Source organism: Crocodylus porosus, unplaced genomic scaffold (genome assembly GCF_001723895.1).
Source record: "Crocodylus porosus isolate Cpor-Errol unplaced genomic scaffold, CroPor_comp1, whole genome shotgun sequence".
Taxonomy (NCBI): domain Eukaryota; kingdom Metazoa; phylum Chordata; order Crocodylia; family Crocodylidae; genus Crocodylus; species Crocodylus porosus.
This window is the reverse complement of record NW_017728886.1, coordinates 233,513,106-233,536,673: the sequence shown is the minus strand read 5'-3', so window position 1 is coordinate 233,536,673 and position 23,568 is coordinate 233,513,106. Positions and strand designations below refer to the sequence as shown.

At 42.2% G+C, this 23,568-nt stretch overlaps 1 protein-coding gene across 1 annotated transcript in view; it reads right to left on the bottom strand.

Annotated features, from left to right (window-relative positions):
• Positions 1-23,568, bottom strand: part of VPS13B (vacuolar protein sorting 13 homolog B) — an 869,608-nt gene that overhangs the window by 830,930 nt on the left and 15,110 nt on the right. Inside the window, exon 2 of the mRNA XM_019545488.1 lies at positions 21,533-21,676. Within this exon, the coding sequence (XP_019401033.1) occupies positions 21,533-21,676 (144 nt within the window). The remainder of the gene's footprint in view (positions 1-21,532; positions 21,677-23,568) is intronic.

Sequence of the window (23,568 nt, the reverse complement as noted above, 5' to 3'; positions counted from 1 at the left end):
GAAACAACTGCCCTAGGTCTCATTTGCATCTGAGATGGAACCAGATGACCATTCATTTACATGAGAGATGGAGAACAGAAAACCTGAAGCAGAGACTGCAGTGAATTCTGGGATCAGCAAAGCAGGGGAGCACTGCATGATGGGGAAGCTGTGTTCCAGGTGCTAATCAACCCTCACACCCAGCTCAGCACTTATCAGACCAGTTCTAATCTGGATTTAAAAAGGACTCCCCCCCCCACACCTCTAAGCAGAAGTAAGTTAATTAGGCATCTAGGCCATCCCGGTCCCACTATGGGAGGCCAATGTAAACTTAATTGGCTAAAACTCGGTTGCCAGGTTAGGGAATGCTGAGGCAATAGACCGAGTCAGAGGGGGTATGGGCAACATTTGAACAAAGGTACAGGGTTCATCACAGCGTCCAGCCCGTTGGAGCCCTGTCCACAAGTGTTGTCATACTTTTCCAGAGATGACTGGTGGAAGTCCTCTTCCACCAGTTATAAATAGGTTATAAACACTCCAATAATTGCCTGAAGTCTGTTAAAAGACTATAGTAAGATCTGGAAAAGTCATGCTAAGCTGAGGCTTGTTCATAGCAAGTAAAAATCCAAAACCCTGATGCTGCAATCTGTTGTTTCTGAAGACACCAAGACATATCCCATCAAGTATATCTACTATCCATAGGAATGTCAAGCTGGCTCCTAAGTAGGTGTTTCCTGAGTATCAATCAAGTTCCTAAGATGTTCCACCCAGATAACTCCTTGTCAATAGAGAGGACAATTTGATTTACACTATTGAGAATGCTTCAAAGAAGCCAAACTGGGGGTATAAAAATCTATAAAAGAAGCAGCAGTGTGTGCAGACACCACCCACTTTCTTCTGGAGAGGCTGGAGGAGGCAGATCATCTCCCTTCAAGGATCATGCTGAGAACTTTGACCTGTCAGCTTTGCAACCCCAGTGCCTTGGACTGGTGAGATCCCAGCTCTCTCTCTCTCTTCTCTTTTCTCTCTCTAAGCATAGATTTCTGAACTTGAACTGTATTAGTTAAGCTTGAGCTGTTTCCCCAAATACTTAGTGAAACCAGGGTATACTGTGACTGTTTGTGTTTGTTTTTCCTCTGCATGTCTATTACTACTAGTGTCATTATATATTTCATCTACTTAGCAATAAATAACTTTTATAGACAAACTGGTGGTAATTGGGTATATTTTTCCTTCTTTACTTCTCTTTCCCCACTTGCTCTGCAGCAACGTTCCTTTTACCTAAGCTAAAGATCCCTGTGTAGCCCAGAAATACTGTGGGGTCTGCTCATCAAGAGGCTAAAAGATTGGGACGTGCTGAGTTTGAAACACATAAGGGGATCAGCTTGTACAGGCTGATTGACCCAGTTTGGCTCAGACGTGCCCTAATGAACTGAATGCTGGCCCATGAGGGTGTCATCTGGACACCCAGCCAGATTCAGAGGTATTCTGTTTAACTGCGTGCTTGTGTCTGACTGTAGTTATTGTTGCTCTGATGAACTGATTCTTGGCATATGAGGGTGTCAGCCTGATCCATGCTGATCAACCTGGCCAGGTCAGGCGTGTCACGTTAGTGAGTGTGTGAGAGAGACTGATTTGGGGACTGCAGGAACCCAGCCCCGCTGAACTGAGACCTGCAAGACAGCTCCACTGGGGGCAAGGGCTTGCAGGGGGAGAGATACAGCTCCGTATAGAAACGCAAGTAACACAAGCAGCACATTAACAGAATTACCAAGACCCTAGCTCTAATAAATAAACACACCCCAAAGTAGTGGGCAAATCTGGTAACACAATGCAAAAAAAACCCACAACCTCTGAATGGAAATCTATTAAATATACAGTGACATTTATACTCGTCACTTACCCAGAAGTTTGAACTTCACCTAAAGATAAATATCTAAAGCAGGGAGGCAACATCACTCCATTGAAGAGGGTAGAATGTAAAAAGGAAAACTGTTCTACCTATCCAAGAATCCACCTTCTTCATTTTATGTCCAAAACATGACTGCACTTGCCGCTTGTCTGATGTAAGCAAATATTTTGGTAAAGTTTAAAAAAAAAAAGTTTGCAATAAAAATTCTAAACAACAAAAATCATATTCATAGCTTTTATCCAAAATGTACAAATTACTTTTATTATATATGAGACCATATCCATGACCTTTTAAGACAGCTATGCTCTTCTGGGACTGTGTAATTTCCAAAATGCCTGGGAGACAGAATTAAAGCTTTAATTATCCAGTGAGATTTGGTTATGGAATGAGCTCCCAGAGGAACTGCCTAACCCAGAGTTCAGTCATCTGTAGGGCCATAGGACTACCCTTCCCTTTTTGCAAACGTTTTCCCAGAATAAACAGAAAGGGTTACAAACAGCACTGTATACAGGCTTGGGAGGAGAGCAGAAGATTCCATATAAAGTCCACTATAGACCTTGTTATGAAGATGAAATGTATCGGGAAGCAGGTGCTGAGACTATTGGTCCTGGAAAAAGAACTCCAATAAATACCATAATACAGTAGAAGCTAGCCTTCCTAAATCTAATTGTACCAAACACTGTAAAATATGTATTTACCATGAACAGCGTAGTAAAGCTTGGGTCAACTAATTTACACACTAGTAAATTTCACCTAAACTGGGTTTACCTAATCTCAAATATATGCTCATATAACTATCAATTCTTAATGGAAGCCACATACAAGATGAAAACACATTAACACTAGCCAATTTTTATAAAATATAACAACATTTACATTTTAAAATTCACCTAAAAATCTACCCATATTCTCTTTAAAAATCATGGCAATTTCTTCCCCCCCGCACATTCCATAGGACATTTGCCAAGTTCTACTCTGAAAAGTATATCACTGGGGTGTTCAACCTCTGGCCCACAGGCCAGATGCACAGCACTGTCTCATCTGACCCATAGGGCTCCCTACAGTTCCAGCAATTTGGCAGCAGGAGAGCATGGGAGGCCCCGGACCCTGTGCGCTGGATCAGAGCCCAATCCCAGCATGCAAGGCTGGGTAGCGGCAGGGCTGGATACCCTGGCCCAATTCTAGCACAAAGAGGGCAGGAGGTGGTGGTGTCAGTTCCCAGGACTCAATCCCAGCACAAGCGGGGCAGGAAGGGATACCACTGGCTCTCCACAACCCAATTGTGGTGCACAAAGTGGAGCTAATCTGGCCTGCAGATAACCCAACTCTACCCAGAGACAGGCTCCAGACCACTCATCTGACCTGCAGGGTCAAAAGGTTGAGCATTAAACCACAGGATCATAGGAAAGCAGGGCTGGAAGGGACCTCACAAGGTCATCTAGTTCAGCCTTCTGTACAAGCAAGATTGTCTCCAACTAAAACATCCCAACCAACCTTTCTAAGAATGGAGATTCCACAATTTCTCTAGGTAGCCTGTTCCATCACATGACCACACACATAGTCAGAAACTCCCTCCTACTCTCTAACCCAATATTTCTTCCCTTGCAACTTGAAGCCACGCTCCTACTTCTGTCCCCCATGGTTAAAGTCCATCTCTATCTTCCCTGTAATCAACCTTCAAGGGTTCAAAGACCCTTCAGGGGTTTGAGTCTTCTCTTCTCCAGAGTAAATAACCCTAGTTCTTTCATCTTTCCTTAGATCTTTCCAACAGAACTTTTCTTTTGTGTTTAATTCAGAATTCCATCTATCATCTTGCTAAAATGATAATAGATGACAGGTATAATACTAAGATACATTTTTGTTCCTTGTTAGTTTTACTAGCTCTCCATAGTAACTCTGGATTCCAAAGCCAGATGGTATAGAACAGAACTGTTAACTAAGTACTGACAGGAAAATACTTTAATTGGTATTTTATGACTCAGAGAAGCCAGCTTGGTGTTCAGATTCCAAGTGCAGTATGCAGCCCACCAGTTACCCTGATGCACACACAAACATATAAACCTAGCATATTTGACCTGAATAATGACCTGAAAATCATTAACATGCAAATATTTAATTTTAGCTTGCATTTCTTAGAATACAACCATACTCTACTTTGGTTTTTCCTTAGTTTGTGGGTACGTGATTGATTTTTTAAAATAGAAAAGAATTTGCCAGTGGCAAATTACAGTTAAAAACCCAATCAGTTACATTATTTACCTACAGACATACACACAGCTAACTTAAGAACACACTTTTTCCCAGTGAAGACACAGCCTTAAGTACTTGGTCTCAACAGTTATTTCATCTACCAAGTGAGATTTTTTTTAATACATGAATCCAGACTCTTATACCACGGACACATTACAAATAATAGAATTTAGCATGGAAAGTAGCTATAGAGATGAAGGTGCTGAATGAGTTATCCAACATTCCCAACTGCTGTAATTTTATCATGAGTCTCACAATATTCCGTGGTTTTTTGTCCGTGACAGCCAAGTCCTAGAAACATGAGACAATTTCACATTTCATATAAAAAAAAACCATTCAATGATTTCACTGCTGTGGAGACAAGCTTGAAAACTGAATGAAATTCATTCCAGTGGCTCAAAAGCTAGACAAATAAAGCTACATTTTCCCTTATGAACTCTAAGCTACATATATACTTTGTTAAGTCTTTAAATCACAACTTCTGCATGCCTGAGGATAAGCAATACTAATTTCACACCTGAAGTCACAATAGCAATAACAGGATTTAATAAGCTGACTTGGTACTATCATCATAATTTACTACTGCCATCATTAACAGTATTAATTAAAACTCATTGCCCCCAAAATAACCTATATACAAGAGTTCAATGTTTTTAAGCATATAAAATGTTTGAAGAACTGTTATTTTGTTATCAAGAACATTAAGGACAAAAAACTCTCTGTGCCAAGTCTGTTTACATAAAAAAGAATAAGATTTACTTGTACATTCCTGAATTTTTCACACTGGAATGACTGTCACACTGGGGAAGCATCTCCAGTTGGTATGTGCTCTTCCTGGATTAAATGAATAGTAAAGAAGCCAGAGGCTGGTATGCATGCAAGAAAGGCAGTCAGTGAAGATGTCAAATGAGAAGTCAGTGGGTGAGAGACAAGTGTGTGTCTGTTGCTGCGGAAGGGCAAGTAAATGTAGCAGGTAAACAGAAGAAAGGTACCTGGGGAGTCAGATGTCAGGTAGGTTATAAATGTGTCATAACTCCAATGTCTATATTTAGTCCATGATTTTTTGTATCCAAGACGTTGATGACATGAGGTTTGTAGGCTCATCTGCGAAAAGTATTCTGTAAATTCCCTTTGAGGATTAGAACTGAAAGCTTGGAGAGAAAGTGATTTTCTTGTGAGAAATCTGCCCCAACTGGTAATTAGATTCTTGTCTTTAATAGATTTCCGGTGTGCATTCATTCTGGTACACAATTGTTGTTGGAGAGACCACCTGTTCCTCACCCACCGACTTCTCAATTTACATCTTTGCTGACTGCCTTTCTTGCACTCACACCAGCCTTTGGCTTCTTTACTATTCATTCCATGCAGGAAGAGCACACACCAACTGCAGATGCTTCCTCAGCCTGACAGAGGGTTTTTACACCCAAAAGCTTGCTAAGAAAATTTTTTTTCCAACTATTTAGTTGGTCTAATGAAAGATATCAGATTTACCCAAAGAACTTTGGCCAACTGTAAATTAACAAATTTCAATTAGTTGTTAAATGCTACAATTTAAACAAATCAATTAATTAAAAAAAAAATATATCACAACTTACATTTTATTTTATTTTATTCAAATCACTCCTCCTTGACTATCACACTAGTCCTTTGATGCAAATAGCAGTCCCCCAAATTTAAAAATTAATGGGATTTTGTCACTTAGTTTTAAAATGCATCTTGGATATTTTTGCTGAGATTCTCTAATTTCCAGAATATTCCTTCTACTTCAAAATGAACAGCATTCAAAACCTCATGGCAGATCGATGCTGCTGAAATACTACATTTAGAACTTCTGTCAAAATCTTATTTCTTAATAAAACATGGAATCACTGATCAAGAGTAAGACCAGACTGAACTTAAAAGGGTGAAGAGGTTACACAAAGAAAAGGAGTTTGGTTTCAGTGGCTCACAGAAAAGAATGATGACCTCTAAACTAGATTTCTATATGAGAAGGAAAGAACTATTTCAGCAGGTAATTAAATAAAATGGTGTTCAAGACTTCACACAATGCTTAAAAAGCAGCATAAGAAGATTCAAAAATAGAGCACAGGCAGCAACAGGGAATGAATACAATTGGGGAAAAATGGAGTATAGTATCATTTAAAGGTCTCTGACAAAAAGCCAAGATTTTACAAACAAAATGTACAAATCAGAAACACATGTGGCATAAAACAAAGTCCATTTTGCAAGAACGTGACTCAGTCCACAGAACAGAAAAAACAAATCACAGACTTTTATATCCCATTTCATAATTTTGTTTTAAAGTAGTTTGTCATAATCATTTTTAAAATAAGAAAAGAATTCTTCAGGGTGGAGGAACACAAAACCATATCACAGTAAGTTATTAAGGTTTCAAGATTACCAGCAACGCAAGAAACAAAATGATGCCAAATGATACCATCCAGGATTTCCTGTAAGACCTGATACATTTAAGAAAACTACTCCCACATTTACAAGATTAAAAAAAAATAGCTCTTCCAAAAGAGTAGCATCCTGACAGGGTTCCATTAAAAGAAATGAAAAGTTTTGCTGTTAGCCATGTGTTTCAGAAGATGCCACTGATAATCTTCATGGAAACATGCAATCCAAATCTGATTAAAACATTTGTTTTAAATTGCCTTTTTATTTATGGCTGAAGTTAGAGAGAAAAACCATTTCTCCACGTTCTTCCCTTTGTACCTGTGCTCTGTTTCTCTACCCTTTACCTCATTTCTCCCAAATTCACTATCCCTAAACTTCATTCACATTTTCTTGATACTTTAAAACAGGGGTGGCTCAACCCCTGGCCCATGGAGCTACCCACAGGCCTGGATATTTGGTAGTGGGAGACTGGTGGTACCACTGTTCCACTTATCAAGTTCCAGACCTGCAGAGAGCCCTGAGCCCTATGCACTGGATCAGTCAGCAACCCCAGTGCAAAGGGCCAGCACGGGGCAACATGAGGCCCTGCGAGGCTTGGAGGGGGCAGCACCAGGACCCAATCCCAGCACACAGGCACAGGAGGTGGCAGTGCCAGGCTCCTGGGGACCAATCCCAGTGTGCTGGGATGGAAGGGGGTAGTGCCAGGCCTCTTCCGGAGCCAATCCCAGAACACTGGGTCAGGAGGGGCAGTGCTAGGACCCAAGTCCCACTCCCAGGGCTCAGGGCAGGGAAATGGTGGTGCCAGGCTGAGGACCCAATCCTGGCACATGGGGCTTTATCCAGCCTGTGGACCAGCCCTGTGCCACTTATCTAATCCTCAGGGCCAAAAAGGTTGAACACCACTCCTTGAAAAGATAGACATATGCAAATCATGTTCTTCCTTAAACAGTTTCTTTTTTGATGAAGATTTAGGTTTAGAGAGAGCTATCATATCTCATTCATCCAAATAGGGTGAATAAATATAAAAGTCAGCAGCTATTAATAAGAACACCTTTCCATCCATCTGTTCTGCAGCACAACTTGTCTAATGCAGGTCCCCAGAAAAGTGATGGTAATTAAATCCAAATGCCCATTACATATATTTCCCTAATCATAATGTTTCATGTTCCACTAATAACCTTGCATTTTTTCATTAAGAAGATGCATCACCACACAACTATAATTAATATCATTGGTTACATCTATGCCAAAATATTTAAGTTTTCAGTATTTCCTTTTGAATCATAAAGGTAATAATAATACATTGTTTAAAACTTACAAAAATATCCACACAGACAGGAAACAAAACAACCCTTAACAAATCATTATTCAAGCTGAATTTTAGTGAAGGATACTAAAGATGGTGTATAACCAGGAGACTAATATTTTTTTTACCAAAGTTTGACTTTGCATGTAAATAGCATAGAAGCAGATGAATATGTAACTAATATCCTAACAGCCCTAACAAAACTACACATGCAGTAGACTGACACTGCAACAACAGTTTAGTATAAACTGAATTTATTTTTCCAAAGGTGCTCGGGGCAAAATGGCAAGCCACAGCAAAGTCTCCAAAAGGATTATCTAGGAGAGGTTCATGTCCCACAACCATCAAACTAGTTCTGTCTTCACCTCTGGCAGAAAGGAGATTGAAGCTGAATCGCCCTACAGCTCCAGAGAATCCTCTTAGCAGCCTACAGCACTGGAAAAACTGCAAGTAAAAATTAGTCATGGGACTAATTTCAGACAGGGTCTCAGATCCTCTCACCTAGAGTCACTAACAGGCCAAAACAACTTTAATTTGAACTAAGACTGAAATCCAGCCCTCACTAACTGCTACGCTGGTATCTGGTGAACAGACCTTTCTCCAAGATACGCTGAACAGCACCCCTGGATAATGTGAGTAACAAGTTGTCTGCACACATGATTTACACCTAAGCCCCGCTGATCAGAAAAAAAGAGCTGCAGCCACACAATGCATTGCCTTCTCTTATAGTGAGTCAGGAGTAAATTCTGAAGTTTTACTCCTGTCAAGGAATGATTTTGCCTCTGAGCAAATAACTTTAGAACAATGTTAATAAGCACATTTCTCAGTCCCTACATATATTGATGGTCTGCCAACTGCCTTGAGACACTATTTTGCACATTCTCCCATCCATATCGTGTTTGGTTGCACAACCTCTACTGCCTGAAGTTCATGAGAACAGATAACATCTTCCCTTTTAAAAGTGCCAAGTTGCTAGGTTCTTCCTGTTCACACTCAAATACTCCAGGAGTCTCTTGGTAGCACACCTGCAGTTTGTACCCATTACCTCTTCACCATCATGCCTACTTATCAAACTTGTCACTGGAGCTCTGCTGAGGTCCTAGACCTTCTCACCCTGCAGGAAGTCCTCAGTAACAGGCACAAGCAGCAAGAGGTTCAAAAAGGGGGAAAAAAAACACTACCACAGAAATGGCTGAGGCCACCAAAAGCACAGAGCTGCTGGCATCCCAGGACCAAGGGCTTACTTAAAGCCTACTAGCAGGCCAAAGACAGAAGCCACACCTCTAGGCACCCCTTCTTTATAATTACAAGGAATTGCACAAGCTGCACTTAGGATGGAAGAATCCCATGCACCAGTACAGGTTGGGGGCTGACTGGTTAGGCAGCAGCTGTACAGAAAAGGCCCTGGGGGTTACAGTGGCCAGTAAACTGGATACGAGTCTAGAGTGTGCCTTTCTTGCCAAGACAGCTAACGGCATACTGGACTACATTAGTAGGAGCACTGCCAGCAGATCGAGGGAAGTAACTATCCCCTTCTATTCTGCACTGGTTAGACCACTCTGAAGTACTGTGTCCAGCTTTGGTCCCTCACTACAGAAAAGATGTGGACAAATTGGAGAGAGTCCAGGGAAAGGCAACAAAAATGGTATGACTTCTGAGGAGAGGCCGAGGGAACTGGACTAATTTCGTCTGCAGAAAAGAAGAGTTGAGGGGGGATTTGATACCAGTCTCTAACTACCTGAAGGGTAGTTTGAAAGAGGATGAAGCTAGACCAGGGGCAGGAAAAACATGGTCCATGGCTTGGATCCGGCCCACCAGACCATTCTATCTGGCCTGTGGGGCCCCTTCAAAAGACAATTATTACTGGCCTGCATCTGCCCCTCTGAAAGCCAGGGGGAAGCATGTGTTTTCAGAGGCCCTGGCTCCAGCAGCAGCTTGGTTTCTGGTTGCTAAGCAACCAACCCCTACCCCAGCCTGGCCTGACCTGCCACACACTGCACCCCAAGGTACGGGACGCTGGAGACAGGAAGCTTCTGCCTAGCAGGGGCGTCTGCCTAGCGACCCCGTGGCTGTTCCTCAGCTCTCCAGACGAGTGGAGCCACAGGCAAGAAGGGCCCCAGGGACTCCCTTTGGGAGAAAGTTAGGGAACAGTGGGGGAAAAGCAGGAGCCATGGGCAATCATCCCAGTGTGCCACGTGCAGCTCCTGGCACTCGGGTAGGTCCAGCCTGGCTGGTGCTCTTGCATGTAGCTCCCAGGACTCTGCCTGGGAGCCATGAGGAGCAGTACATCATTGGGCTGGGCCAGCTCCATGCCACCATGTGGGGCTCCAAGCACTGCAGCCAGGAGCTATGTGTCATATGGCCAGGCTGAGCCAGTTCTGTGCCTCCACATCCAGCTCCCCACTGGAGTACTGGTAGCCTACCATGGAAGCAGGAGCCAGCCTGGCCCAATGGCACACAACTCCTCCTGGTGTTCTAGCAGGGAGCCATGAGCCATCAGGTCAGACTGGCCCTATACCACTATACAGGGCTCCCAGCACCCCAGTCGGGAGCTGTGGAAGCCGTGCACAGTCAGGCTGGGCTGGCTCCATGCTACTATGTATGGCTCCCAGCACTGCAGATGGGAATTGTGCATGATCGGGCTGGGCCGGACGGCCTCTGTGCCTTTGCACGCTGCTCCCAGCTAGAGTGTTGGGAGCCCCACGTGGAGGCAGGGAACTGGCCTGGCCCAATGGCGCATGGCTCCTCACAGCTTCCAGGACATTAGCCAGAGGACTATCTGCTGTGGACCATAAGCAGGGCCTGCTGCCTGCTCCTGCTGCTGTCACCAACAGCAGGAGCTATGTGCCATGGGGAACCCCCCCACATAAACACCCTACCACATCCACACCCCCAACCACTCCCCAAAAACTCAGTCACATGCAATATACGACAGTAAGATTAAGTAAGCTATTGAGCAATCAGCTCTATGTACACACACAAATGTGTAAATCAGGACAAAAATATTTTAATTTTATTTCAAAAACTATGTTGTACTACATGGTTGATTTTTAGTATATGATTTTTTCTGATTCCAAGATGGCAAAGCCCCCTCCCAAAAGGAGTATTTCCAGAGGCAAGGGGAAAAACTTCCAGTAACAAAGCTGGGCTAGTAATTAAGTTAGGCTATTCTTTGTGATAACAGAACAAGGAGCAAAGGTCTCAAGTTGCAGCCAGGGAAGTTTAGGTTGGTTATTAGGAAAAACTCTCACTACGAGGGTGAAGTACTGGAACAGGTTACCTAGAGAGGTGGTGGTTGGAGCTTTTTAAAGACTCAGCTTGACAAATCCCTGGCTGAAATGATCTACTTGGGGGTAGTCCTGCTTTGAGCAAGGGGTTGGACTAGGAGGGCTGCTAGATCCACATTCTGAACTACTGTTTCCTCATGAATCAAACAAATTCAAGGCAAAGTAGTTACCTTTCTTCCAAACAAAATGTCTGCAATCTAAAGCATCAAACACTTCACTTTAAAAAGTGTGGGTGTGGTCACAAGACACTTTACTGCAAACTAAAGTACCATATCTATCTAAATCCAAGACTATCCTGAATTTAAGACAACCTGCCAGTAATCAGATTCTATATAAAGAACATGTATAAATTTGTTATAAAATTCCATGTATAGAATTTAGAGAGTTGTCTTAAATTCATTGCTGTAATGGGGAAAACAGTGCCAGTGGGGGGAGGGGGTTAAGCAGCTTGATCCCTGCCCCTTGCAACCACACCTGTCCCCTGCTGCCTGCCCTCCCTACCACTTGCCCCCCCACATGCCTGCCTCCCCATCACTTTGGGCCCCCACCCCTGCATCCCCCGCTCCAGCCTCTGTCTCCTTACCTGCCCCCACTCATTCCTCACTTACCCATGTGCTTGCTCCACCTCAGCCCAATCCAACCCAGTAACTGCTATGGCAGTGACAGCAGTTCTGGCCAAGCCAGAGCTGCTTTGCTGTCTCTGCTGCTACTGAGCTAGGCTGGGGCCAGAACAAGAACATGCTGCATGCTGGAGGAACTGGAGCCTGCTGAAGCAAGGGTAAGCAGCAGGAGGGGTAAGACAAGTAGGGGGGATAGAGACTGTGGGTGGAAGAAGCAAGAGGCAGAGGCAGCAGGAAGGATGCAGGCAGCAGCTGCAGGTCTGGCCCCACTCCAGGTCAGACCAAAGCCAGAGCCACAGATGTAGCAGCTGCCTGTCTCCGCTCCTGCCCCACCCCCATCAACCATCTTGTATTCATATTTAAGACAAGGGGCTTTCCCCCCATGCTAAATGGGTTTTTAAAAAAAGCTCATCTTAGATTTGAGTAAATGTGGTAAATCTGATGTAACATCTGCTTGTACCCTAGGAGTACTCTTCTACTGCTTCATCTCATAGCAGTGCTGAACCTTACAGTATACAAAATGAGCCTCCTTAAGCTAAATTGCCTATTACCATCACTTCTGGGGATAGCCAAAGGAACATGACTAGGTCTAAAGAGAATGGTTCAACATCTGAACAGTCATCTCAGACTGAAGGATCTCAATTACCTCCTGTTGCCTAGGAATTACAAGGTGCAAATAAATTAGATCCACTGAAAAGGCTATCTCCAATTGCTCACAGTACCGATCTTAGTTTTGTTTTGTTTTTTATTTATTTTAAAAGGTCTACATTCACAGGAATCTGTTTATTACATTTTAGGCTTACAATGACTTAAGCCTCCAAAAGTTTTTATTGACCCTGAAATAAACTATATACATCCTGTAGTACCCACATGCTTGTAAAAAGACAAGATGGACACAAATAGCAGATCAGTTTTGCAGCAAATTGTTTAGAGTAGTGGTTTCCAACCTGTGGTCCACAGACCCCGGAGGGTCTGCAGTCTCTCATGCGTCCAAGAAAGATGACTATCGTCAATCAAAAGTACCTGAATACCCACACTTACAATTCAAAGGGGTCTGCCCCTCCATTCACATATAATACTTCCTAGATTGTTTTAGGAATCAAGACCATCTTTAGAGATTAAGTTATTTTTTAAAAAGTCATTCTAATGGCTTTTCACACAAGATACCTTTTTTTGCCAAAGTAATAAAAAACAACTTGACTAAGTCTATGAGGTCCTCCTTCCTAAAGGCCTACATCTAGATTCTCTTTGCTGAAAAGATGCCTTCAAATTTACCAAACTAAGATGTTTACAAAGAAAAATCATCAGGAAAAAAATATAGCCATCTCATGTTAAAAACTAAGGGTAATGAAACTGAATGGAAGAACCAAGATGAAATAAAATATCCATTCATGTTTTATCATTTCTAGAACGTATTCTCCCCAACTCCCTGTTGTCAAAACACGGTGAGTACTGGATTAAGAGCAAGTTCCCATTCAAGCCAAAAGTGAGCCTGCCCAACATCCTCCAAAAGGATCTCAGTAAAACGACTAGGAACAAGGAGCAAAACTGACAATTCAGTTGACAGTAGATGTCAGAATTATATTAACAGAAGCCAAGAAGTGCCCAATTAGGCCACATCTTTGCTCTTATCTCACCTCATCATAGCTGGTATTACAAAGAACTCAATGAAATGATCAATCTACAAAGCCTTAAATTATGCAGATAATGCCCACCTTATTAACTTTTTTCAGATCTTGCAAGTATACAGGCTAAAGTGGAATTTAAAAAAAGAAAAGATAAAAGAATATAAGCAGAAGTTTAAGATGATCTACAGGCAAGAGCGTTGAAGCAGACATGCCTCCTCCAAAAATACCTGTAGCCCCAATTTTAAAGCAAGCCTAATAGTATTAACTGCCTATTACACTATTTCCTTCATCTCAGCAGTGCTCCTAAATCTAATGGTTGTGAAACAGAGCTAAAGCAAGGGAATTTGAATATCAAAAAAGGAAAATACCAAAAACTATATTTGGACACATGATTAGATGACATGGCCTTTTGCTGCAATACTGGTTATATTTAGGTTTTAAACAAAAATAAAAGCAGTAGGGATTGGCATGAAACATCATATTTGCAGTTAACCTGAGATTCTGAGTTCAAGGAACACTGGCTGCCAGCCCAGATTGCTTGGATTAGTGCCTAAAGGACAGGTCTCACTCTTTCAATTTTGCATTCATACACAAAGATTAAACCTTGGTATTATAGACAAATTTACAAAACTAAAAAAAAATTCTGGGTATTAAAATAGAAGAAGTGCTTTAAAAAAAACAAACAAAGCAATACACGCACATTTTCTACCAGAGCAAACAATGTGAAAGCAGACAGCTGAATCATTAAAAAAAAAAAAAGTTACAGTTAATACTCAGATTTCAAATCCCTTCATCTCTCTTCACTTTAAGTTACTTTTCACACTACTTTGCTTAATACCGCAGCTTTTCCACAAAAAAAGAATAGTGGAGATTAATGCACTGTTCTGCAGTGAGCACTCTCTCAATCATTTTTAGATCAATTCCAGCAGCTTAAAAGTACTCAGCAGTCCTCAGTTCTTATAAAGCACGGCCAACACGCGATTTCTGCTCACTCTGCTTTAAAAAAAATTCTTCCAGCCTTCCTGACTGCAAAGAAAATACTTGAAAAGCTAAACCAAGAGTATGTGAAAGGGTAAGACAACAAAAGACAAACATTCCACTAAAAAAAATGTAATACATGTTTAGGGTCCAATCACCATTCTCAAATATTTGAGGTGGTTGCTCCTGATTAGCTATCTTAAAAGCTACCTCCCTTCCAAGATGAGTGTAGATAAGTTGACAGGCTGAATCGCAACAACACAAAACTGCTACGTTCACACAGCTGAGCTAGGTCTAAACAGGTTACAATGGGTACTAGAAACAACAGACACGTTACCAGAGAGCTCTGCCCAGGCTAATGCATCCTGATGAAACTAATGTGCTGACCAGTGTCACTGTTTCCTCATGCTCTCCACCTGCTATCCCTTGTTTTAGACCCTAAGCATCTTAGGATAGGGTTTGGGGTTTTTTTGCTATACCTGTACAGCATCTAGTACAATGGGGTCCCAATCCACAGCCATAATTCCCAGGCACTGAAGTAATACAAAAATAAGTAAGTAGTTCTGACTCTCCTCCCTGGTAAGCACTGGTGCGTCAACTTATAGAAACCAGGGAATTTAAAACCGAAACAAGAAGTTAAAATACCGTCATTAGGGTATAGAAAGCACAGGGGAACCAACTAGGGCTGTGCAAAGCTTCAGTCTCCAATTCAATTTGGCGGAGATTTGAGCCGATCTGGTGGCCGAATCTCTGAATCGAGTCAGAAGACCCTTTAATCTCTCCAAATCGAACCACAACCCTCCAAAGATGAACATCTTGCTGGGGTCATTTGACCCCAGTATTCTTTCCTGCCATGGCAGGGGGTCAGATTAGATGATCTGCTCAGGTCCCTTCCAACCCTAGAAACTATTAAATCAATTAAGAGAGATTTGGAAAGATTTGGCAATTCGGACATAGACACAACTTTAAATGTTTTTTCTACATACCTCAAGGTACCAGGCGTGGCTTGTGAACGCTGCAATGGTGGGGCGCATGGAGTGTCCCACAGAAGTGCGGGGGGCTCCCTAATGCATTCAGCAGCAGACCTGGAAGTAGACCAGAAGCACTTCTGGCTCTGCCAGAGAGTACGCTTGGGGTCCCCCCCCACCTCAGCAACTGGTGCCTCCTGGGTCTGGGGGGGGGCATCCGGGGTCCCTCTGCAGCCGATCACTAAGTCAGGGGGTGCAGGGGCCCCCCCAGCATGCTCCCCAAAGGACCTGGAAGTGAACCAGAAGTAGTTCAGGTCCACTTCTGTGTTTGCCACCAAGCATGCGGGGAGGCTCCACCATGCTCCTGTAGGACTCTCCATCTGCCCCAGCATTGCAGCATTCACGAGCCACACCTGGTACCTCAAGGTATATAGAAAAAACATTTAAAGCTATATCTACATCCGAATCAGCATCATATCTTCAGATTCAGATTCACATACTTCACAGACATTAGGGCTAGAAGGGACCTCAGAAGATCGAGTCCCGTCCCCTGCCCCAAGGACAGGAAGTCAGCAGGGATCATAGGATCCCAGCAAGATAAACATCCAAATTTCTCTTGAAGGTGTTCAAAGCAGGTGCTTGAACTACCTCTGGCAGCAGTCTATTCCAGACCTTTGGGGCTCAGACAGTAGAAAAGTTCTTCCTTATGTCCAGCCTGAAATGGTCCTGAAGTGGTTTATGACCGTTTGACCTTGTCATCCCCCGAGGTGCTCTGGTGAACAAACATTCCCCCAAAACCTGGTGGTTACGCCTGATAAACTTATAGATGGCCATCAGATCACCCCTGAGCCTGTGCTTTTCGAGGCTGAACAGCCCCGTAGCTCTCAGCCTGTCATTGTAAGGTCTGTTTTCCTGACCTCTGATCATGTGCATGGCTCTCCTCTGCACTCTCAAGCTTCTCCACATCCTTTTTGAACTGCAGAGCCCAAAACTGGACGCAGTACTCTAGCTGCAGCCTCACCAAGGCTGAGTAAAACGGGAGAATGACATCCCAGGATTTGCTTGAGAAGCATCTATGGATGCAAGCCAGAGTTTTGCTCGCTTTATCAGCCGCAGCATCACACTGAAGGCTCACGTTCATCTTGTGGTCAATCATGACCCCCAAGTCCTTTTCGTCCATAGTGCTAGCCAGCACAGCACTGCCAAGCCTATAGGCAGCGGTTTTTCTTCCCAAGGTGGAGAACCTTGTATTTTTTGGTGTTGAACACCATCAGGTTCTCATCCGCCCATTTCCTGAGCATGTCAAGGTCAGCTTGGATTGCCCTCCTGTCCTCAGTTGTGGATGCTTTACCCCAGACCTGGCCAGTCTGCTTCTGACACCAACGTCCACATCATTAAATGAAGATGTTGAACAGTATGGGTCCAAGGACAGAGCCTTGAGGGACCCCACTGGTCACAGGGCACCACCGTGACTGACTTCCATCAACCACCCCCCGCTGGATCCAACCACAGAGCCAATTCCCCAGCCAGTGGATCATGGTGAAGCCAAGGCTGCAGTTGGCCAGTTTTGCCAAGAGGTAAACATGGGATACCAGATCGAAGGCTTTTTTAAAGTCAAGATATATGACTTACAATCAGCCAAATCTTATCAGGGACAGTGATCCGAATCAACTAATCGAATCACTGTCCCCGATTCAGGCCGAATCCAAAATTGCAAAGGACCTGTTTCGCACACCCCTAAAACCAACCCATTCCAAGCCATCTTTTCTAGCCCTCTGAATTTAAAGCCTCTGTTATAGGGCACAGTGCCAACCAAGAGACAAACTTAAAAATTACACAGATACCATCCATTACGAAGTAACAAAGACCAGGGAGCAGAGAAGAAAGCATAACATGACTCACAAGAAGCAGTATAAGGGAAGACAGGATCAAAGCAGACATAGAAAAGTAGGAATACAATAGAGGAACAGCAAACACACAAGGGGATTGGGAGAAAAAAAAAAAAATCTCATATGGAAAAGAGTATATACTCTCACAGATCTCCCATCTGTGAGATCTCAATTCTGGCTGAAAACGTTGGGCACTACTATACTGTAGATGAGTGATTCTCAACTAGGGGGTCACAAGATCCTTTTACAGGTGCTGCAGTATGTAACACAATATTAGCACTGTTAGAACAGCTACAGATGATTCACAAGATAAACCCTGATATTTCAAATAAGAATCCACAATTTAAAACCACTGAAAGACAACAATGGGTCAAAAAAGTTCTCTGCAACATAAAAATCACTCTGGATGCATCTACATGTTCATTGATGCGCTTTTCCTACTGTGCATTAAATTTAGTATCTCTAATGTGAGGCACTAAAATGCGCATTAGGCAGTCCTAATGTGCAGTAGTGAAAGTGTATGGTTTTCTTTAGTGATGCTTAATGCGCGGCAGCCTACTTTTACCGCACATTAGCTTATTAGCATAGTTTTTGACGTGATGCTTTATTATGCAGTAAAAGAGGCTACTGTGAATTCAACCGCATGTGTAGATACAGTAAAAGTTCTGTTATCTGGAGTCTTACAAGCCAGCATGCTCCACTAACCGGCATGCTGGCTTGTAAGATAAAGTGAAGTGCTCACTGTGGCACTTCTGGTTTCTCTGAGCCTTCATTGCTCGGGGCAAAGCAGCCTGCGCTGCCAAGCCCCCACACCCCGGGGGCATAACAGGCCGTGCAGGACCAGCCTCCCTGTCCCGCGGGAGCGGCAGCAATGCCGTGGGAGGGACAGAGGAACACCCCAGACGCAGCATGAGAAGCAGCAGCTGGGACCACTAAACTGGCATATTTTGTTATCCAGCATCTTCCATTCCCGGGGAATGCCCAATAACAGAGCTTTTACTGTACTATGGAAAAATAACAGGAGCATTACAAGTGAAATGAGTGAAAGTAAAAGCTAGCTTTTCTGTGGGGTACCTTGCATCTAACAAGAGGTGCCTTGCATCCAATGAGGTCAAAAACCACTGCTCTAAATACACATTAGCAAGAATAATGAAAGACTCTTGCCAACTCCATAGGATATGCATGGAAGGAGTGAGAAGGGCACAGGCTCAAAAGGTACACAGCTGAAGTTTCCATAAATGAATGTGTATACCCATGAAGAACGGTCTCAGAATGATTTCACTTTTTTCTACCCACATCTGATAAATAGCTGTAAGTGATCAAATCTGTCTCTTCATTTTTAATTTTTGTTTTTAAATACAACTCTGCACAATAAAAATTGTAACACTGGCTGGAATTTGCGAAGTGATACTACTCAAAAGTCAGGAAGTATAGAATATTATAAAAACACCACCAGGCAGGATAGCATACAACTTTATAACTAAATACTATTTGCACATACACAATACTATATGGTAAATTATACACAAACAAGAAGTAGAAGCAGCGTCCAGTGTTTAATCAGCTTTTAGATGAAAGCACCAAAAAGCCCCACTGAAGCACCCCATCTATTGACGCTGCAGAACTGGGTCAAATTACAGCAATGCTTCTTCTGGTAAAGCATTTTCCCCTCACCTCTGTCAGCAGCCTATGCTTCCAGGAGGAGTTAGTTACTCTCTCACACAGGCAGCCATTACTATGGAAAAATCTCTCTCCCCCCCCACCCTCTCCTCTACATTCTGCCAGCCAAAAACCAAGGCGTATGCCTTATTTGGGGGCACGTAGTATGCAAGAAAATACAGTGCCTCCCAAGTATACCCCTGTAACCCACATTTTCCTAGGTTTTACATATTTCACACTGGTTTACCCAAGTATTATGGTAATTTATTGACATGAGAAATGTCGATGCTTAGGCCACAATTCCGTAAAGGATAACCATGAAGACATTCACACCTCCACGGAGTGACACAGACTCATACAGACTGTACTCCAACACTCCATTTAGGAAGGGGATATTGCAAAAACAACAACAACAAAAATGGACAAAGGAACAACTGCAGCACAAGTCCTAAGGTTAACCATATATAGAAGCACTGCAAAAAGGCTGGCATACAGTAGGTTAGGAGCTTCCTTTCTACGGATAGTTGTAGATCAGCAATGCCTGAAAGCTACACCCCACTGCCTCATTCACACCATGCCTACCCCAAAGCATTCATTCATCAGAAACCCAACCAACTTCACTGCTGGTCCATATCATTCACCATAAGAATATATATCATAGTTATAATTGTTTTCTCAGGCAAAATTACTTCTGATTCCATTCGAAATTTCGCATGAGGAAAAAAGTTTAAAGATGAAACCTATAAACTTCTGAGAACAAAACATAATAAAATAAAATGTTTCGTCATCAATTATGTTATTATGCTGCTCTGAAGTTTTTTGGCAAAGTCAGTTTAGATGATTTATGATCTTAGAATTAACAGTGTTTTAAAGATTTCGTTATATTATCAGTGTTTTGAGAAAAAATACTAACAGAACTCTGTTACAAGCAAATATTTTGATGATAACAAACTGACTTGGCCATTCAGTTGCACAATTATATAGCAAAAATTAAAATAGCTGGGAATACTTAAATATATCTGACATGGAAAAGTCATTATATATCATTTTCATTTTTTCTTTAACACTCAATTTCCAATAGAAGTCCTTTTTCATGAAAGAAAATAAACCCGTAACTTCCTAAAAATATATGCAGAGAAACAGCAAATAGTGCATTCATTTACATTTTCATTACTCAAAGATAAATCCTATCATTGGCAGAGACCCAAATTTAATTCCCTGAGGTGTACATACCACTGAATAATTTGTCCAAATGTCAGTTGTAATTTTCAAAAATCCTTTCTTGCCTCTGAATCTTAAACATCTGTAACAAATACTTGTTTTGAGAGTGCTTTACATTTGTGACACTTGACCTTTTGCTGTATGCACCACAAAATTTAAGTTTCAAATGCCATGCAAGCAGGAAATCTGATCATGCCAGCAGTAGCCATCTGCATGGTCCAATATCAAATATTAGTTCTGGGTTGCACAAAGTCATGTGTTACAAATCTTTTTCTGCAGCTTCTATAATTAGTTGTAATTTGCTTTTTCTAAAATGTGTTTCTTATAGGACATCTGGCCTTGAAATCTCTACCTTAGCATTGAAGAAATACTTAGTAGCTCGGTGCTGGAGCTCTATATATATATATTTGAAACACTGCATGGGTGGCATACTTACGACCAGTATTTTTAACGTTAAAAAGAAAAATAATCTAATTCCAGAAATAGATGGTCTTTCATTAGAAAATGCTTTTAATAGGGACTTAATATAAACACCTTCTCTAATATAATTATTTTCAGATACCTAAGTACTGATAGCAAATACTAAACTGAAGTAATCCGTAGTATGCATAAGTTACATGTTTATTATGTAAGAGTACAAAGTAATTAATAATTACAGTAGATATTGTAATTAAAGTCTAGGGGGAAAAAGTAACCTAGAATTAAGTTGTCATATTGACTAAAAACAAACTCTGATATCAAAGTGTTTCCAACTATTCTGGTTGTCAAGTAAATTAGAAAGCCACCAAGACGATACCACTACACTATTAAAATGTTATTGTAGTAGAAGTAAAAATATTCATGAATTATGTGAGAGGATGTAAAAAAATAAATAAAGAGCTTTTTAAAGACACTTAAATACAGCATCCTCCAAGATGACTCTATATTTTAAATTCTATATAATGTCATAAAGCAGAAGGTGGGTACATCAAAGTTTTAGGAATTTTAAAGTACTTCTACGGTAACAACATTCTGAAAACAGTGACTTGTGGTGCTTCTCAAGCAACTGGACACAACTTCTTGGGTGGTAAAAGCTAGAAGCACTTAGGATGCTGTATTGCTCTTGAGATTCATTTGCTCCTAGTTATAGGAAAATTCTGGCAGAGAGTATGCCATTAACCTGCTTTTGCACCTTCAGGAACAACACTATAGTGAATAAAGTTAGAAGATAGGAAAAAATGTAGAGAGGCAAGCATCATAGTCCCTGTAATATTACTATGGATTACCACCTGAGCGTACACAGGCTTTCAGAGAGGCAATGAAAAGCAAGACAGCAAATATAAGGCCTTCTGCAATACAATATGAACTGTTAATTATTTTCTTTAAAAAAAACAAAAAAACCCCACAACCTTTCAATTTTAATTATTCAATATTCATGAACTCATAAGTTTCTTACCTGGGCTCCATCCTTTAATTTCAAGATGCACTCCATTGTATTGATAGTGATGACAACTGGTTCCGAGCCTAGTTTTGTCCATGGTACATGAATTCTTAACTCATGAATGTGTCCGCTTAAAAAAGTAAATGGTAGCTTCAACTCCTAAAAAAAAAAAAAAAAGAGATAATTGTGAATGAACCCATTAGCTATTTTTAAACTTGAATTTTAAGTGTCAAGAATGTTTGCCATTTTTTAAAAACAATAAAACTATAACAAAAAGTCAAAGGTTTCTTTCTTCCCCACAGACAATGATGTGGTACAACTCTTAGCACTTTGGTTGATAACTGCTCTCACACATTTATTTGTTTAAATGGTTCAAAGAAAACATCTTGATACCAGTATGTCCAAAATAATTAAAGAACATGGTCTATATCAGTCACTTATATATGCAGCTAGTAGGTGCCAGTGGTCCAGAAAAAAAAACCGTATTAATGGCAATTAACAACCTTATTAATGGCAATTAACAACATGAAGATAAATAATAACATTGATGCTCATTCTGTCTTACTTAATGAGCCTGGAGAGTGCATGGAACATACTGGACAGAAGATTAAAGACAGAAATGGGGAAGCTCCTTGTCCCATAAATCTATTACTGTATAACTGCATAAATCCAGTTTTCAAAATTCCAGAATTCTGAAAAATCCAGCACTTTTTAAAAATACTCTTCATCAGAGGTTTTCAACCTTTTTTGACCAGTGTACCCCTGGCAGCCAGTTGTGAAGCGCGGTGGCAGGAGGGGGACAGAGTAGGAGGAGGTAGTCACATGCAGAGTGGTGGCATGGGGTGGTGGATGACGGTGGCAGCTGCCACATGCAACCTTCCCCCCCCCCAACAGGCAGCACCAAGCTATGCACTTTCCTTACGTTTCAAAAATCCAGAATTCTCAAATTTCCGGCAGGTGCTAGGTCCCAAGGATGCTGGATTTATGAGGTTATACTGTACTATTAACAGTGAGAGTCACTGTGCTCACCATCTTTTGGAACAAGCCAAATTAGACGACAGCAAGAAAGGACCACAAAAGCTGCAGTTGACACTTAAAGAATAGGGAGCAATGCTGTCTTGTTAGTTCATATAGCAGGATGTATGGCTCAGGGGCTGCAGTCCAGCTGCAGGCAGCTAAAAGGGGGACTGGCTAGGAGCACTGGCCCATCTGAACGGGATGACTGGATGGACCAGAAGTTTAAAGCTCCCAGGAAAAGCTGAGGTGGCAGCCCAGAGCCATGATTCCACTCTCAGGGTCTGGGAAAAGACTGCAGGGTGCGAGTTAGCCCTTTACTGTTTATATATTTGTTTATTTTGTGATGATGTTGTTTCCTATGGGGACTGACTCAAGGAAAACAAAACTGTACTGTAAACAGTGACAACCCACTGAAGAACATGGACATTGTAAAACCAACTCTAGTAATGGAGGCAAGAGCCCTGATAAAATGGCTAGAGGACTCGGAGCGGCTGAAACAGCTGCTGTTCTTGCTGCTGCAACTCCAGCAACAGCAATTCCAGAAGCAGCAGCAGCAGCAACTGCAGCAGTTCCAGAGGAAGCAGCAGCTACAACAGCAGGAGTTTCTGAGACAGCAGCTGAAGTGGAGGCAGACCCCCACCCATGTTGGTGAGTCATCTGGATCCTTGATGATAGCGGCTGGAGTCTGCGCCAAGATGGGGCCTGCAAATGAGCTAGAGGCTTCTCTCAAAATTTCTGAACAGGTGGCAGAGACCTATTAGTGGCCACAGGACACAAGGGCTACAAGGATGGCCCCCCTGGTAACTGGGAAAGCACAGGCCACTAACCAGGCCCTTGGAGCAGACATGCCCCAAGATTACAAGACGTTCAAAGCACCCACGCTGCACCAATTGGGTCTAATGAAGAAGGCTTATCACCACAAGTTTCAGTTAGAGAGCTGGGACCTAAGTACCCAACCCTGGGCCATGGCCGAGAAGTTAAAAGACTTGTGCACCCACTGGCTAAACTTGGACTCCTAGTTAGTGGTGGAGATT